The 18,968-nt window shown below is 48.8% G+C and overlaps 1 protein-coding gene across 2 annotated transcripts in view; it reads left to right on the forward strand.

Annotated features, from left to right (window-relative positions):
* Pard6g (par-6 family cell polarity regulator gamma) overlaps positions 1–17,793 on the forward strand; it is a 71,873-nt gene extending 54,080 nt beyond the window's left edge. Inside the window, exons 3-4 of one of the 2 annotated variants that reach the window (XM_029472238.2) lie at positions 15,123–15,394; positions 17,124–17,793. In XM_029472238.2, the coding sequence (XP_029328098.1) occupies positions 15,123–15,394; positions 17,124–17,657 (806 nt within the window). In that variant the 3' untranslated portion in view covers positions 17,658–17,793. Of the gene's footprint in view, positions 1–15,122 lie in introns of both variants that reach the window. The other variant, XM_021150743.2, reaches the window with a different exon arrangement.
* Positions 17,794–18,968: the final 1,175 nt, after the last annotated feature.

The raw sequence follows: 18,968 nt of genomic DNA on the forward strand, positions 1-18,968 counted from the left end.
GGTATCTCACGGTGGAGAGCAGACTGGCTGCCAACAGGACCTATGTGAGGCCCAAGCAATCTGCCTCCTGCGAGCTGAGGAGGCCAGGAAGAAGGCGGACGGATGATTTCTGACCAGCTGGGCTCTAGCTTACAGCTTTTTAAAAAGCGGATGCAGCTTCAGTCAGATAAACAGCCCTGTGCTCAGACCTGAAAAGTAAAACGGAAATATCAATCTAAAATGCCTCCGGAAACATTGGTCATGATTTTTCAATCGTTCAGAAGTCTGATGCATGCTGCCAATGTTCCTCACGAGAACTGAGCTAAGTTGGTCACCTCACTCCCTGGATGCCCTCGAGGTCATTATCTACAGACACAAACGTGTTGAATGAGCTTTCTTTATACCAACAAAAGCTATTTTGTATTCATTTTCAAAACACATTAGCTAAAACCACCCCCCTAACATACAAAGTGATTACACTGTACATTTTCAGCTAGCATCAGAAGGAATTTCAGAGTTCAGGTGGTGTCAGGACGTGGGAAGATTAACTCCTTAGGCATTAACGCGCAATAACTTTTTTATAAACTCTTTTGTTTTCTTTCGCACATGAGAGTCCATCCACTTCCAAAAAACGATTCCACGATTTCGGTGCCCACCCCTCCCTGTATTTGTGGGTTGAGACTGTATCGTCAGTGAACACGAGAGGAGGCACTGAGAACCAGCTCAGAGACAGTGGAGGAGAACACAGGGGCAAAGGCAGGTGGTTCTGGGCAGTGGGAAACTCGGGAACAGCCAACACCCAGGGAAGACGTGTTCAGCCTCCTCAGCCTTTGGAGCTAGGTTATTGCAGCCTTACTTTCAGGAAGCTGGCAGATCTGCAGAGGGGGCTGTAGGAGCAGCGTGGTGTGTAGAGCCAGGAGAGATGTGGGTCTATGGGGCCGCTCTTCCAGTTCACACACAGATGCACCTCATGTGCAGGTGCGTTTCCCTGGACCTGCCTCGGCTGTGAAGACGGACGCTCAAGCTGACCCTCCCACTGCCTTCAGGCCTCCAGCGAGAGGAAACAGGAGAGGAGTTTGCTCACTGGACAATATGAGTTCGGGAGCATCAGCTCTCATGGGGCCCTGTGTGAATTCTGCTGAGGGTGGAGCCTCTGGGCTGTCTGCCTTCCCCTCCTACCTGTAAAGGCCAGCTCTCAGCTATTTCCTGTCACGCAGACTAAACCTAAAAGATTCCAGGCATTTGAAGAACCCTCTTTGCTGGAGGTGTGCGTGTGAAGCAGGGATCTCCCTTCCTCTCAGTGGTAGTTTGGCTAGGTAACTCTTTTCAGTCAGGCAGTAACTAGCAAAGTTTTTTGTTGGTGCACATTGTTAGCTATCTGCACTCCTGGCCTCTCCCAGGTAGGTCCCAGTACTGCTCGTATTGGTCAGGGCTGCCTTAGGCCCTTCCTTTAAGGGTGTTGTGGACCAGACCACCTGAGCCTGGCTGTACTCTGTACTTGGCCTTCCTGGAGGACTCAGAAGGAAGAGCAAGTTCCCCGTGGTGCTTTGTGCCCGGTTCTCCCTCCTCCTCTCAGCTAGTTCTCAGTCCCTGGCCCCAGCACATTCTCTTTGCTTCTTAGGACACTGCTTCCCGAGTAGCTCCTAGGACTGCTGCACTCCTTTCTGGGAAGAGTGAGCAGTGAGTGGCCCTCTGGCTCAACCCCGAAGGGACAGGTGACAAGGAAAGCTGCAGAGACACTTGAGGAGACTGAAGCAGACCCGAAGCTACTTCCTTCTCTTGTCCTAACTCTGTCTTCACCCTCTCGTCACCTCTGAGGTGGCTCCATCTGTCTCCACCACGCAGCTATGCTGACCACTGTGTGTCACAAGGGGAGCCACCCTTAGGTTTCCCAGCACTGCCCTGAGCATCTGCGATCTCTGGGAGGTTCCACCCTCCCAGTCCTTGTGTGATCCACAGGCCATGGGCTGACTCATCATCTGGCAATCTCTGGGGAAGCCTGGGGCTACAGAAGGTGTCTTAACAAATCGCCTTGGTAAAGTCGACCACGACCACGAGGTTGGGCTGGGCAGTTGTGTGTGTTGGGGGGGGGGCTGCAGCTGCAGTTCCCTGGGGCCCTCCCAGATATACCTTGCCCCACTTCCTTGTGGGATGTCAGTCCCCCAAAGGACAGGATAGTGTGGGGAGCTTTTGCTTTCCGTAGAGGAGCCCATGTTGTTGCCCTTCAGCCATTCTCACAGGGCAAAAGGAACAAGCACTGGCACGAGCCGCTGGGGGTTGGGAACGCAGTGGCAGTGACACGGGACACATCAGGCCAGATGGCCATGAGCACAGGCCCCTTAAAATTGGGTAAAAGGCACCAAGTTTGCGAAGCCAAACCAAAGGATCATTGAGCAAATGGGCCCTGTCTGCCCAGCGACTTGGAGTTGACTCTGCTGGCTGGGGAAAATTTTATTGAAACCAATACAGCGATAAGGGATAGTTTCCCTTTTCCAAAGGTGCCACCACCAGGGTTCACTCGGAGATGGTCCATGTCTCCAAGAATGACCGGACTCGCTCACTTGCCATTGGTTGTTTGTTTGTTGTCGTTGTTGTTGTTGTTGGTTTGGTTTGGTTTGAGTGTTTGTTTGTTTGTTTGTTTGTAGGGGCAAATCATAACTATCTGGTCAAACTGAACAAACGAAAAAAGAAAATCACTTTGCCCTCTTGACAGCTGTTCACCCGTGTGTGCACATACATGTTTGTATGTGTGTGCCCTGATCTTCAGGGCTAGTGAGGAAGCGCTTATATAAGTGACTAATGTTCTGCCTGTGACCCAGGCTCTGCACTCATGGCCCAGGGTTCAATTAATTCATCCTGAGTGTCCACTCAGCCCAGCTGCTGGTCCCAGGTGAGGCTCCACCTTCTTCAGCCTTCATTCTTTGCATGTCAGTGTGGGAACGAGAGTCTGGGCAAGCAGTGGGAGAGGCCCCTCTGGGATTGGCTTTTGCTTTCACCTTTCCAATCCCACAGATGTCCACACCCGCTCACTGACTCCGTGGAGGCCATGACCAGGTGGGCCGAGAGTCGAGATCAAGTGCTTGTCTCGGCATTTCGTTTCTCATTTTAAAAAGAATACAAAGTGTACAGTATAGGTTGTTCATTGAGAATTAAGTTGAATTGAGATGGAGAAGTGCCTGTGTTCTAAGTTTAAGCACAATACTAGACATGTACATCAGTCTTCAGGTGAAGACGGAGAAACATCTCATCCTCTGCCCCGCCCACATCCTGGCTGTGCAGCCAACCTGTCCGTCTCATCCTCTGTCCCGCCCACATCCTGGCTGGAGTTCTTTCCTCTCCCACCCTGTGGTTATTCCTAATTGAAGACCCTTGGCATAGAGCTTCTCCCCCTTTGAAAGCTGCCTCTTAGACCCACTAAACACTGAACAGGTGACAGCAGGTATTCGTGCCCACGGTGCTGGGGCTGATGCGTGTTTGGGAATATTGGTTTTAGAGATTCTGCCTGTAGGCTCTCCCGCTGGATACAGTGGGGAGCCTACAGCACAAATCAGTTAGCGTGCAGCAATCCTGCTTCTGTGAACAAGTCACCCAAAGGCATGGGCTGGGTGATCATGCGTGTTCTCTATGGCCAGGATGGCAGGGATATTTGTTAGCCGCCCAGTGCCCACCCAGAGAGACTGAAGAAACTGGTAGTACTACATCCCTGTAGCACCGCAGAGCAGGCGCTGTCCTGACAAAGAGAGCCATGAAGTCAATACGTATAAGAACAGTTATAAGAGTTATGGTGTTCTCAACTGAATTGTGCCCCTCAAGAAGCCCCTACCAACTATGGGATCATCAGGAGAGAAACTAAGGCTCAATGGAGTTGCAAGGGTAGAGCCCTGATCCAGAGTTTCCATTACAATGGAAAATGTTAGCGCCAGACTATCAATAACGGATATGATTACTGGATCTTTCCTGTTTTGATATTCTGCCTAGCCTGTTCACCATTGTGTCACCCTATGTCAGAGGCAGAGACACTGGGTCCTGAGGTCACACTGCAGCCTCCAGCCTCAGTTTCCCTTCTGCCAGACGATGCCAGCCACAAATTCTGCAAGTACAGTGAGCACCTGGATGGGCAAGTCTCACAGGCCTCTAGGAACTTTGCTGGAAAAGGGCTTGGCCATGACCTTGCTTAAGTACAATATATAAAGTGCCAGGTACAGACCTAGGGTTTGGGAGAAGCCCTATAGGCAGCATAGGCAGAACAGTCTCAAGGCGTGGTTGTCATAGCTCAGCTTAGACATCGCAAACAGTTCCTCAGGCCAGCAAACTCCAGGGCACTAGAAAGTGGCTCTTGACCAAGGAGGAAGGCTTTGTGCACTGAGGCCTGGGGGCTGGGAACATGCAGCAGTGTGCATGCTCCCTACCTGGGACCCTTGAATCCACAGAGAACTCTGACAGCACGCTGGCTTCCGTGTGCACATGGCATGAGCTTCAGGAGCCCACCAGAGCCCTCACCCCAAAACTCAGGGATTACCTCCTTTTGCAGAGAAAGCATTGTCAGCATCTCTGGGGTACAGCTGCTCTTCCCTATGGCTGTGGCTCATTCCAAACAGGTTGTTTTAGTGCCAGTCATAACCATGGTCCCTACCTAGTAGTTCTGTATCTTTCCATCTTCCTACCTGCCGAGTCGATGTTTTTAAGCCCAATTCCTGATGTGCAATACATTTGTGCAAAGTTGGAGGCACTGGTGGCTGTACACAGTGGCCCTTGAACTCTAACATTGATCCTTTCATTTTCTCCCCATGCCCCTTCTCTTAGCACTTGGTGGAGTGGAACCAGTTCTCTAAGGCTGATGGAGAAGCACACAGTGATGCTTGCTCTTCTGTAGCCATAACCCAGGGCAACAATCACTGTGTTTGGTACTCAGAGATGTATGAGGACATAGCTTTGGATCTGGGAAATCCCTTATATTTTTAAAGGAGGAAGGATTGATTTTGGCTCATGATTTGAAAGGACCGTTTATTGTGTTGGGAACGGCATGCTGGTAGCAGCTGCTTTAACTGCGGCAGCAGGGTTATGTGAGCTGGTCGGCTATGCTTTAACCACAGATAGGAAGCAGGAAGGTGAATGCTGGTTCACTGCAAATGATTTCACACACACACACACACACACACACACACACACACAAACTGCCAAAAGAAATGTACATTGAACATCAAAATGTAAAATTATGTTTTTACCTATGGTTTATACCAAAGGACACTAGTGAGGAAACAAAAAGACATCTTAGAAAAGGAAAGAAAATATTTGCAAATCCTCCACCTTCTAAGGGACTTGTGACCAGGACATGCAAAGAAAACCCGTATTGTGATAAAAAAGAACAAAGGAAAGGGAACGAAAGATCCGAACGAATGGGCATCTGTCCAAAGATTGCCACCTGGGTCCTTAAGTTCAGCTTCACTGGTCATGAAGGAAATGCAAATCAGAACCACTCCATGCCCACTGTGATATCAGCAAGCAGACACAAACCAGGGCTGTCAAGAAGACAGAGAAGCGACCACATACCCTTAAACCCTCCCTCCCCTTGCAGCATATCAATGTTGCAGCCACCGTGCGAACAGCCTACCAAGTCCCTTCAAACATTAACCTGCAGGCAGCTCAGTGGCAGAGCACTTTCGTGATGTGCACGGATGACCCTAGGCCTGGTCCCCTTCATCAAATGCACACACACACACACATGCACACACACAGAGATTGCCAGTGACCATAAAGCGTGTAGGCATATTTTTGCTGTAGCACTGCTCACAATAGGCAGCAGTAGAAATAGCCAAGTGACTATCCACGGCCGAGCGAATAGATTAATGCTGTGAATCTGCAGGAGGGAACAGAATTCAGCCATGTAAGGAAGTTAGCTTGTACGGGGTGGACGAACCTTGAGGAAACACTGGGCCGTGAAAACAGTCTGAGGCTCTAAGAAGCCAGACGCAGAGAGCTCTGTGACCTGATCATGTTCACGTGAAGTGTCCTGAGCAGGCAAATGCCTGAAAGAGCCAATGAGGTTGTCAGGGGCAAGAAGATGGGGACATTAGTTGTACAGGTGTCTTGTGGGGTGATTCAAAAAAAAATCCTGTCATAGGTAGTGGTCATGGTTCCACAGCATACTAAAATCACTAAATTATATACTCTAAAAATGGTTGTAACTCAAAAGAGAGGGAGGGGGAGAGGGAGAGGGAGGGAGGGACAGAGGGAGGGACGGAGGGAGGGAGGGAGGGAGGGAGGGAGGGAGGGAGGGAGGGAGGGAGGGAGAGATTGCAAATGGGAGTTAATGCCCAGACAGTAGATAAAGGGTCTGTCTCATTGCCTTGCCAGCCCGTGTGGATGCCCTTCTGTCTCCTCCCAATTTTGATCATGAAAACCTTCTATATAAAGAACAGAGATGTTTACCATGCCAGCCTCTCTAGAGACAAAGAGTGTGTGAGAGATAGAAGGTACGAGTTCTTCATGGAGGATTCTCTAGTTGTCAGAAAGGAAAAGAAGCACCAGGGTTGGCCGAGGAGTGCAGAGACAGTGCTGGAGAGCTTTGGTCATTATTTCTGCACTCACTTTTTTTTTTGATAGTGACTACAGATGATCTGCCGCCGCCTGCATGGGCTGGGGCGCTGCCCCGTATACCTCAGCAAGTGCCTCACCACATTCCCATTCCTGAGACGAGAATTATTTCTAATGGAGGGAAATAACAAAAAGCCAGGCCAATAGTTGATAGGAAATGCTTGTGCTGTTAGAAGGTCCCTTTCCCGTTGTTCCTCTTGTGTCCGGACAGGACTGACCATTCTTGCTTCATCCTGGGGAGGCAGCAGTTGGTGGAACATTTCCAAGCAAGAACACAAATGGACCTGCTGTGCAGAAGAGAGATCACTAAAGAAAGCTGGAGTTCCTTTCTTTGCATAGAGAAAATGTCAGAGGAAGGAACTCCTTTACAGCTCTAGAAAAGACCACTTGGGTGGAAACCAAGTCCTTCGGGGCTGTTGCTGAAAGAAAGCGCCTTTTGCGCCTTTTGCATGCGTGCCCTGTTCTCAACCTCCTGAAATCTCAAGCCTTTTTACTTCGGGACAACCTGAGTCAAGTTAAAAGTGGAGTCTTGGTGACTTTGTGGGTCTTTCTCCCAGGATGGATCCTGGTGCCGTGTGCTTGCCTCTTCCTGCTTGGCTGACCTTCCCTTGGCTGACACTCTTCTTTCTGGATTCCATGTACTGCTTAGCCCCTGGGAGCAGCTGGGTGTGTCTTAGAGCCTTGTGCTCCCTGCCCACCTGCCCACCTGCCCATATGCTTATAGGGAACAGAAAAAGAAGAGGTGACCACAAACAGTGACACAGAAGTTACCTCTGTGATAAACAAATTTTGTCATCTGAGAAGCAGAGGCTGACCGAATGCTATGAGGGAAAGCCTTCCTACCCTGGGACAGCACAGCTTAGGAGGGCCACACCTCCCTCATGGGGAAACAGTGGTTTCCCCAAGAACTCAAAGAAGGGCCACTACAAGAGACCCCACAGGGGCACCTGACTTCACACACCCGTGCACACAGCCTCCAATCTGGTGAGATCCTGCCTGCCTTGTCAGACTGCACCAGTTAATTCCCTGTCAACTAGGAGGTTCCGATCCTGACTCTAAATGGGTTAGTGTCCTCTGCTGTAGTGTCATCGGGACCCTAAGGAACCTGTCAGCACATACTGCTATGACACTGAGGCAGGGGAGACCTTCCTTACCACAGCCTGCCTTCTGGTACTTAGCATCACACAGTGCACAGCATGGTTGAGCCTCCTTTCCAAGGAAACAGGAGGATTGAGACACAGGTGCCCTGAGTATGGCCTCCTGTTCTCACGATCCTGTGGAGGAGGGCTGAGCAAAACCGCCCAGCTTCAGGAGAAGCCCAGGTACCTAATCAGAGCAGGACAGATGAACCCAGGTGGAGAGAGGATCTTCGAATGAGCAGTTATCAGGATGAGCGGGCACCCGAGGTACCGGGTCAGCCAGTCCCAGTGTTTGCAGCCTGTGAGCCACCAGCACTCAACTGGAAGGTGCTCATGAAGCCGCCATTCCCTCCTAGTCTGCATTCCCTCCTGGCATTGAGTGACTTTTGTGTCTGTGTTGCTTTCTTTTGTTTTGTTTTGTTTTTTTAATACAGTGTTCCTCTGTGTAGCTCAGGCCAGCCTCCGATTCTTGATCTTCTGTCTCAGCCCCTCAGTGGCTAGGGTTACAGGTGTGAACCACAGTACATAGCAGGCTGCTCCTTGAAACCCTTCCTGTTTGACTAGAAACAGCCTTGGGGAAGGAGCCACAGTGATAGTTCATAAGATACGCTGTTAGACATGTAGCCCTGAGCTTGATGGCAGAGTCCGGCAGAGCCATAGGTGGATGTCTATCGACCACATTAAGTTCAGTAGGCACCCTAACCCTAACCCACAACCTATTTCACTGATTCTTCCTCATCCTGGAGAGCATAGGTGAACACAGTCCTTGGCTTGAGTGTGATACTGCATGCAGCCCTGAAATCACAGAGTCTGTACGCTGGTGCTCTCAAGCCCTGCCCCATCGCTGGTGTTCGAGGCTCCCCATACAAGGGAATTCCATAGTGCACTTGTCCGCATTCATATCATTTGGGGTGCCCTGGAGGTTAGAGGTTGAAAGTAGAGGAAGGAAGGAAATCTTAAGGCTTCAAGACAAAGTCGTAGGGAAATAAAACTGCTGGGGAGTCCAGGGCTTCCTTCTTAATGCACAGCACATTTAGCTTTTCAACCTTTGTGACAGGCATTAAAAATATTGATGTCTCTTTCTGTTGTTAGAAATCAGATCCTGCACCAGCTTGTCCTGTGTGCGGTGGTGTGGCTTCTCTAAGGTGTTTCCCATGTCTGCCTTTGAGTTATGTGGGTAGAGAAGCTGGCTGGTCTCAGGCTGCCCACAGACAGGTTGAGGCTGGGGGGTGTGCGTGTGTAGGCATGCCGGCCAAGCAACTCAAGTCTTGCAAGTAGCCCATCACCATTCTGGTGTCCTTGGGAGAACAAAAGGCACGTCCTGTCTTTCTGCTTTCCATTCTTTACGTTTTTCAAAAATCGCTCCCTGTTGAGCTAGCAGCCCTTTTCTCATGAGCAGCGATGGAAGGCTGCCACCGCTGTGTTGAGGCCACTTGCTGTGCTACAAGCACACACCAGGTTGACAGTAATTACAGACCAACACTACCGTTGATGGCGTTTCCTTGAACTTGTTTCTGTGGTTGAATCAGGACATGTAGGGCCCAGCATACCTTCCAATAGTTGAGATGGGTTATTTTGTGCCATCCACAGAGGGATTTTGACAGGGACTCACCTTCAGGACAAACTCAGTGATATATATGAGTTTCATCATCTCTGTTAGATCAAACTGAAATTTAACTAAACGTCTGACAACAGGGTGGGTTAAAAAAAATTCAGGGAATCCTATACAGTGGACTATTATCTGGCCATTAAAAGTAATTCAGAATGGAACATTTACTGAACAAATACTCCCAATCTAAGCATTTAATGAAAAAGTACCTACTATGTGACACACACACACAGGAACACCAACATAGATCAGTGCTTTTATCCCATATTGTGATGAAGCAAGTGTTGTAATGTGGCCCTGTGTGTGCATCACTTAGAAAAAACAGTGGTGAGCATATTGGTTGCACACACCTTTAATCTTAGCACTCAGAGGCAGAGATAGGTGAACTCTGTGAATTCAAGGCCAGCCATGGCTACAGAGTAAGACCCTGCCTCGAAGGTCTTTAACTTAAATTAAAATTCACTATGCCATCTAAAACAGCTGCCACTTGGACAAGCAAGGGCTATCATGAATGCCTTATGGGCCCAGGAAGCAAGATTCTTATGAGCCAAGAGCATTAGGCAGGACAGGTGAGACAGGTATCCTCGCCCTCTTCCCCAGGATGTCCCCACACCTGCTTCTTTAGTACCTCTGGTTAAAGTGACAGTCAGACAGTTCTGTCTATAGTGCCATCATATGGCAAAAGCCCCCATCAGTCTGTTCTGTGCTGGGCGTCCACCAGCATGCTCACACACACTCATTGTGTACAGGCCTTGACATAGCTGTCACTCTGCCCCACCTGCAAGGTCATCTCGATTGAATATCTGTGCTCAGAGCTCCTATAAAAGGGCACGAAGCCCCTTCCTTTGCTTGTTCTTCAGCGTGGATTGCTGGTATTCACAGTCCCGTGGACATGCAGACACATGTTCAGGCTGCCGCTCTCTGGGAGTTTTAGCAGAATAAACAAAGGGCGGAGCTGATGTCATGCACTGTTCAGAGGGAAGGTCCCCAGGATGTGTAGAGATCACACTGTACCTGCCTGGACACTACCTGATGGATGATGAGAAACTATGTTCTTCTGTTTCTGTTCTCTGGGAATGGGAATGCCAGCGATACGACTGTCCACAGCAAAGAAGCGTTGGAAAGCATCCCAGAAGTACGTGACCCTGTGAGCATGGACCTCTGCTGAGAGCAGAGGTCATGGAGCAGATGGTCCTGCTCAACATGGTGAGGCCAAGGCAGCAGCTCCAGAGCCTGGGTCCTGGCCTGAAGCTCCCCATGGCTTAGAAACATCCTGTTCCAACATGCAGGTGCTCCAGGGTCTAGGACGGGATGATTGGTGATTCCAGACATTTTTCTGTCTGATGAAGCCAAGAGTCCCAGGGCAGTGGAGGCTGAGGTGGTCAGGTGAGTCTCCTGTGAGCCAAAAGGTAGTGTAATCCTCAGCAGCTACTCGGGGAGAAGAAGGCTGCCTGGGGCGGCCACGCTGCCACGGGCTGGCTAACCGGGTTTCAGAGTGCAGGCTGTGGGTGGCTCATTGCCAGAGCTGGGACCTCACTACCATCTGATATTAGACATGGCATGGGTGAGTCACCTTCTCTTGAGGTTTCTGTCTGTAGCCATGATACACAGCAATAATTTAAAGTAGACTTTGATGCCTGTTCCAATCTCCATCCAAAATACCTAGTGGAAAATTAAAAGGGTCCTTTATGCATAGCAGACCCAGCTTCATACCAACCTGTAGGTTTGCCCAGGCTCAAGAGCAAACACCTGCATTCCTAGAAGAAACCAGCACACAAGGATGGCACATCTGTGTTCTTGTCCTTTGCCAAAGTTCAGGAAACAGGCTTGGTCCGGGAGCACAGCCCCACAGAACCTCTGAAGGAGGCAGAGTCCTCCTCACCAAGAAAAGGCTTGGCTCAAGGTTAGGGACAGTTTCACCATGCCAAATACATACATGCTGTAAAAGATTGTCTGTAACAAAGCATCTCTTGTAAAATCTTTTTAAAGATGTGTGTGCACCAGAGGTTTACAGGGTTAAACTTCCATTTTCTTCCCTGTCGCCTTATTGAACATCTTGAAACAGAAGTTAGAAGGGAGGGAGGGAGGGAGGGAGGGAGGGAAGGAAGGAAGGAAGGAAGGAAGGAAGGAAGGAAGGAAGGAAGGAAGGAAGGAGAGAGAGAGAGAGAGAGAGAGAGAGAGAGAGAGAGAGAAAGGAAGGAAGGAAGGAAGAAAGAAAGAAAGAAAGAAAGAAAGAAAGAAAGAAAGAAAGAAAGAAGAGATATATTCAGCTCAAAAAATGAAATTCTTTTCATTGCTCACTCTTAGAAAATAGAGTTTAGCATATTGCTTGGGGAAGAAGCTGTGACCGTTTTGCTCTTTTAAAAGGTTATTTATTTCAAAAGCCAAGGTTGGAATTTTAGGAATGGGGCATTTTTAGAACAATTTTTGCTTTTAGGAGAGTTTGGGATTTTTTTTTATAAACAAAATCCATGTGTGATGGTTTATATTTAACAAGACATAGAAACACATTACTGTCTGAAAATCCTGCGTGCAAGTCTATGGGCTGCAGCTCACCTTGCTGTGGGGAAAGGCAGTCCAGGTTAGTCTACAATGGACCCATTTCCCGAGACTTCAGAAAGTACGCTTTCATCTCATGTTGCATCTATCTGCCTGTTTCCTCCACCCCCCAACACGTCACTCTTATTTCCTGTCTAGAATCCAGCATGCACTTTCCTAAGACAACCACTTGTCAGAGATAGACATAGTCTCTGGCTTTCCAATTCCATGGGTCTCAGGATGATGCTCTAAGCTGGAGCATAGCCCCTCCTCACTCATTGGTCCTAGACCTGAACTAGAGAACTTGTTAGCTGGTCTGCCATCTTGGTCACCCAGTAAAAAGTACTACATAGGGAGAGCGCAAGTGCTGCTCCATGAGCCCCGGTCATTCTGCTGGGGCACACGTCCTGTGTAGTCACATTCCCCACAAGCGGTATCATGAGAGCATGCGAGACAAGCCACCATCCACAGAGCTGGCCTCAGGGAGGTCAGTGTGGATAAACCCGGGAGCCATGGGGGCATCTGCTCCACCCTTGGAAGAGCCTCTGCCCAGGGCTCCTGGGGCAGCCCCAGCTCTAAGCCTCTGCCCTGAGATGTGTGATCTTGAGCCGCCATACCACCCTGGATGTACCTGACCTCATCAGATGTTATGATCAGAGCTGTGCCCTGGCCTCACCCTTCATATGTATTTGGCACACACATTACACACATGATATCTTGGGAACTGCAACAGAGGACCTGCAGTGGAGCATGGCTCCGTAAGTTTCCAATGTCCCGCTTGTTCCCCCTTTCTGTTTCTGTGGACCAGTGTCTTATGCTAGAAAGTGAGAGGGTTCTGTTGGTCAACACGAAGGACACTGATGGGAAAAGCTGCCTTGCCAAACCCTTCAGCTCCGCTGCAACCCCTCCTGATGTTAAATAAACATGGGTCAGGGCCAGAGGAACAAGGGCTAGGCACTGGGGGCTAGCCAACACCGTAAAAGGCAAGTTAGGCAGCCTGGCTTGTTGAGTCTTACTGCTTACAATTACAGGCTCTCTAACATAAGAAGGAATGCATTGTGCCCCAGGCCCCACTTCTCAGGAGAGCCAAAAATCCCACCTTTAACAGATATTTTTTCAGAAGACAGATAAAACCTACCCATCTGATTTCTTGGTAAGAATTTAGAACACAGGCTCATGATCACTTCCCATGTGTTTCAGCAAGCCTGACCGCGTGGAGCTGTGGGGCTGAGGACCAGCTTTACCTAAGTCTCCAGCCTCCCGCTCACCCTGCATGTTCCCACCTCGCACCCACATCTCAGGTCTCATCCTCTTGGCTTCCACGGCTGCTGCTGCTTGGCAGATGCGGCCTCAGTGTGGTGTCAGGTGATCTGGTGTCTGTGGGACTTGTGATGGGCTTCTGGTGTGTTCTATGCAGAGGGACTAAGCTGAGGCACAGGGTTGAGTCACACACTGCAAACCATTGCTTGGCTGCTTCCAGAAACCCACCCCAGGTTCTGGCTCAGTGAACATACCAGGGTCTCCCGGGAGGACGCTGAGCACAGCGATCCGTGTGCTAACCACAGGGCTGGCCGTGTGTCTAGCTTCAGACGTGAATCTGCGGAGAGCAATGGAGAAGTCGTTCTGAGGCTTAAGCATAAAGATGCCACCATTCTTGTTGCCAACTAGTATGTGACCGTAGCAGGACCCTTTTCTTCCCAGCCCTGAACTTAGCAGGCAAGTGCTGCTTCTTGCATGAGGCCGTCAGGACACTACCTGATGGGGATACCTGCCTGAGAAAGGTCTTAGCCGCAGCGGAACTTCTCTTTGCTGGGCTCTGCAACCTCTTTGGCCCTGCCCCTCGCACTAACCCTCTGGGTTTCGAGTTTCTTCTCTGGTCAAGCTTTTGGACTTTCCCACTAGCCTTCTTCCAAGATGAAAGATGACGTTTCCCTAGGTGTTGCGAGCACTGTCTTGCCAGCTCTCTGGCTGTTTCCAGTTCGGCCTCATTCATTTCTCCTGTCCAGCCGTCCCTGCCCGTGGCCTGGTTCTTTGTATTCCATCAGCCTTTTGTCTTCACAGTCAGGCAAGTGAAAGAGGCCAATACAAACATCAGGGCTGTTGAAAGACCATTGGGGGCCACCGCTCAAGGTCCTGCTTATAATGGCATGGGTCTAAGAAATGGTCAGCCTTTGAACACAGGGGCGCTGGAAAGACAAACAGTTTTCCAGTGGCGTTTTTGTTGGCAAAGGAGGGCATCATACCACCCCAAGTCCATGCAGAGGAGGCCACCATGAGGCGCAGATGCCACAGGACCAGTATGCAGAACATAGACACTTGTGTAACCCCGGAAGGTGAGCTGTGGGGATCGAGGCCTTTGATCAGAGTCCAGATGTGCTTTTTTATATAGCCTCACATGTCAAAAATAAAAGGCTTAATATTAAAAAAAAAAAGTAGTTATGTTTTTCTAACCTGAGATGCTCTCTTCAGCATTTCCAAACACCAGTCTGCTCCCTTTTGCTTTCTTAAAGCTGCGCTTTTGACTTGACCAGCCTATTCAGCATACCCTCATCCAATTAATTCATCTAAACCTGTCTTATCTTGCAGTGGCCTGTCACCCTACTGGTACAAGGTGCTAAGTCACACCTCATCAGCCACTGACCAGAAATTAGCAAAAAAAAACAAAACAAAAACTTGATTCCCTAAGAAACTCAGGCCTAAGTGCTTACACAGGAAAGAGTGGAGAGTGTCTTCTTAGGAATTAGCCCGAGACAGAGCTCGGCCTCTGACCTGGAAGACGAGACAGGGTAACAGTGGTCCTCTAGGGACGTGGTTGGATATGCTTAAGAAGCCCCTAGTCCAGCCGTCTGTCTTGCAGAAGTATCCTGCAGCCAGGCCCTGCTGTGCCTGAACCCATGGTTTCTGTTTGGCCAGCCTTCGGATGTTTAACCCTTTGTTCCTGTTCTGTTTCTCTTCAGTGCAGGCTCTACGTTCCGCCTCCTACCCTCTGAGTCCTTTTGTTTCCTTACCTGTGGGCCAGTTTGGTGATACATCTGGGAAGTGGGTAACCCCGAGTCACCCCAGTGTTTTCTGTACGTCAAGTGTCAGATATAGTAGTTCTTCCAGGATTCAGACTTGCGGTGGCAGATGCAAGGCAGGTAACAGAAAGCTGGCCTTTCTGGGGACAGCAGGCACAGGCTTCTTGGCATCACAGGGACAGCAGAGTTCTTTTCTGCCCGTGTATGACATACACCTCTCACGTTACTCTCTCTGGACTGTTTCAGAAGAGGCAGACCATTACAGCTTCGGAGCAGGCACTCTGTCACGGAAGAAAAAGGTGCTGGTGACCCTGAGGGATGAGGGTCTGCGTCGGCGTCCCCACCTCAACATCAGCATGCCGCATGACTTCCGCCCAGTGTCATCCATCATCGATGTGGACATCCTCCCAGAGACGCACCGCCGAGTGAGGCTCTACAGACACGGCTGTGAGAAGCCACTGGGCTTCTACATTCGAGATGGCACCAGCGTGCGGGTGACGCCCCATGGGCTAGAAAAGGTACCAGGTATCTTCATTTCTCGAATGGTGCCCGGGGGCCTTGCAGAGAGCACTGGGCTACTGGCTGTGAATGATGAAGTCCTGGAGGTGAATGGGATTGAGGTAGCTGGAAAGACATTGGATCAAGTCACAGACATGATGATAGCCAACAGCCACAACCTCATTGTCACTGTCAAGCCGGCCAACCAAAGGAACAATGTGGTCCGCAGCAGCCGCACGTCCGGCAGCTCTGTGCATTCCACAGACAGCACCACCAGTCACCACAGCCTGCCAGGTGCCCATGTCCTGCAGAATTCTGAGGATGTGGAGAGTGACGAGGAAGCCGACATTGTCATTGAAGGGGCTCTAGAACCTCAACACATTCCCAAGACGCAGGCTGTACCTCCAGGCAGCCTCTCCAGGGCCAATGGCACCAGCCTTGCTCACAGGCTGCACAGAGGGGACATGAGCCTGCATAGCTCTGGGAGGGAGAGCAACGGCAGCATCCACAGATTTCTCAGCTCTCTGAAGCCAGATCCCCGACACAGCCTGGTCCTCCCCCAAGGAGGGGTGGAGGAACATGGGCCAGCCATTACACTCTAGGGCTCAAGCCACTTGGGCAGGCTAGAGTCCCAGACAGACTGTGTGTTACCAAGACCCATGAGTGGCAAATATTAAATAGCATGTAGTACTGTTAGATATATAGTGACTCCAAAGAGAAGCGCTTTCCATTTTTATGTCAATTTTAAAATAAGAAAAATAATTGTATACTTCATCTTTTTCTTTTTCATCATCATTCCTACAACCGTATTCTTTATTTAAACTTTTAAACAAGAATACTATTTTTATAGGGTTTTTCCACAAACTTAAAATATGCACAACTGCAAATTATCTGGGCCAGGCCTCAGTGCCTGTCCAGAACCTTTGTGGAGTGAAACACAACACAAAAGTGCAGAGAGTATTTTTAACATTTTTTAAAATACTTGTTTTTAAAATGAAGCTTTATAGATAACTTTTTAAAAACAGTAAAATTCATGTTTTTAACCAGTTCATGTAAAACTATCCACTGACCCCGTGTGGCTGTGACAGAGCAATGGCTGGGCTCCATCACAGGGAGTCTGTTTCCACACTGTTTACAACCAGCTTAGAAAGCCCTCTGAACTATACACAAGACCCGCTGGGATTACAACGCTCTGCATCTGCGGAGCTGCCCTAGCCGTGACAGTCAGGCAGTCACTGCTGTCAGCTCAAGTGGATTTAGGAACCAAGCAACTCTGCTGGCTAGAAGGTGAGGCCAGTGGTAGCACGTGGGATTAAAAGCCAACTGTTCCATCCGTGTTTCCTCTGGGTTGGCTGACTAGTGCGGTTTTAAGGCGTCTTCAGTAGAAATGAGTCTCGTACCTCTGAAGGCCCACAGCCGTGGGGTGAATGTGCATGTTAGCTTTGCTTTTGAAATAGCTAGTTATTTTTATAAGAGAAGATTCGAGCATGTCAGTGCCTGTTCCTAGAATAGTGATCAATGGCAGGAAACATCTTAACTACAAGTCACCGTGGAACTTAATAGTTTTGACAGATCACTTTTCTTTAGCCTTAGAGGTGTATCAATGTCTGACCCAGTTAAATTTTATATGAATTGTGCTTTCTGTTTGGATACAGTGTTGGGAGAGAATATCCAATTGATTAACTGAGGACAAACTGACCAAGTGACTCCTCCATGTAAATAAAGCTTTAAAGTGTCTTCATCTTCCAGGTCGAGTGCCCCAGCTGCTGCCCTTATGGTCTAGCGTCACCTGCTGGTAAGACGCAGAACTGTCCTGACTTCATGAATGCCAGATGGAGAATGCATCTCAGCATTGGCCTTTGTCCAGAATTCATGCTGTCAAATAGTGTTTTTCTTTCCTTTGGGGAACTGTTTACTGAGCAGAGGTGGCCTTGGTTAAGGATTGCTTCCTTGGCCTGTGCCTGTCTCTCAGTTATGTGCGGAGTATCCACACAAGGAGAGCAAGATACTCCCCGGGTCTCGGCGAGGGTCCAGGCACCCAGACTCATGGCTTCTAAACTGCTAAAATCAACTGTTTTGTTTCCATGTTGCTGCAGTGATCTGAAATGTGCTTTTCTAAGACAGACATTACAGAACCAAAACAAACAAGCAAAAAACAAAAAGCGGATGCTAAGTTCCTACAAGACTTGTTCTCGGCTATACTGTCACTTGGTGTATCAGTTTATTCAAAAGAAAAGAGAATTTAAGTGCAGAGGTCAGACCTTTGTGAGCTATTGCCTGTGAGGAATTACATGTGCTTAGTAGATGCCTGAGATTATTTTTCTAAACAGAACTCCTACCATTTTATCTCTTCTTTCAAAAAAATCTGTCATTATATATTAAATTTTTTGTTTTCTATATCAGAATAAACCCTTTTTCTTTTGAGTTAACGTGTGTTATTGATATACCACTTTCTCTCTGTTACTGTCCTATTGCTGTGAAGGGTTAAGTAACATAAAAGAAAGCATTCTGGGGGTGTTTGTTTGTTTGTTTGTTTGTTTGTTTTTTGTCTTTCTGAGACAGGGTTTCTCTGTGTAGCCCTGGCTGTCCTGGAACTCACTCTGTAGACCAGGCTGGCCTCGAACTCAGAAATCTGCCTGCAGAGCACTTGCCTCCCAAGTGCTGGGATTAAAGGCGTGCGCCACCACGCCTGGCAAAAGAAAGCATTTAACTGGGAGCTTGACTTCAGTTTCAGAGATAGTCCATGACCATCATGGCAGGAAGCATGGCAGCAGGCAGGCAGACATGGTGCTGGAGTAGTAGCTGAGTGTAAGACAGCTGATTCACAAGTGCAAGGCTTCTGTGTGGGTTCGAAGAGAGCTACCTGGGAATGGTGTGGACTTCTGAAACCTCAAAGCCTATCTCCAGTGACACACTACCAATAGGTGTGCCTCCAAGTCCTTCCCAAACCTTTCCACCAGCCGAAACCAAGACCAAGCATTCAAATATATGAGACTACAGGGTCCATTCCCATTCAAACCTCCACATGCACTTCAATTGTGTTTAGAATGAGGGAAGAGAGTTCTTGTGCCAGTGGCAAGATGACGTGAGCACCCAGAAAGGACTCACATGCCATAATTGTTTCACTTAACCCTTGCGCACTCCCTATGTGTTTTTATGACTACTTAACAGATAAGAAAAAATAGGCCTACACTCACATTGATGGATAATTCAGGATATTCCTTTGAAATCTTTGAAGGAAGTTTTCCTGAGTCCTTACACAACTTCCCCTACATTTACTCGTTTGCAGTTTTCCCTAGCATTGTCATTCTGACATTACTAAAACTATAACGCTGTCCTCGGGGTTCACTCAAGTCTCAAGTATCCTGCTGCCTCCAAGCACTGGTTATCCTAGAGGAAGCACACACATGCTGGGAAAGGAATAGCACCAGGTTTGTTTGTCTGGTTGGTTTTTTCTCTTTTCACAGTATTTATCTTTATGGTGACCATGAACTACATACAGCCTTCCGAATTCAGAGCCGGGAATACTCAAGCTCTGTACAGTTGATGCCTAGCAGCTGCAATGGAGTTGTCAGGTACATGCCAGCATTTGAT

This window comes from Mus caroli, unplaced genomic scaffold (assembly GCF_978045245.1).
Source record: "Mus caroli unplaced genomic scaffold, Mus_caroli_1 scaffold_19, whole genome shotgun sequence".
NCBI classification, from domain to species: domain Eukaryota; kingdom Metazoa; phylum Chordata; class Mammalia; order Rodentia; family Muridae; genus Mus; species Mus caroli.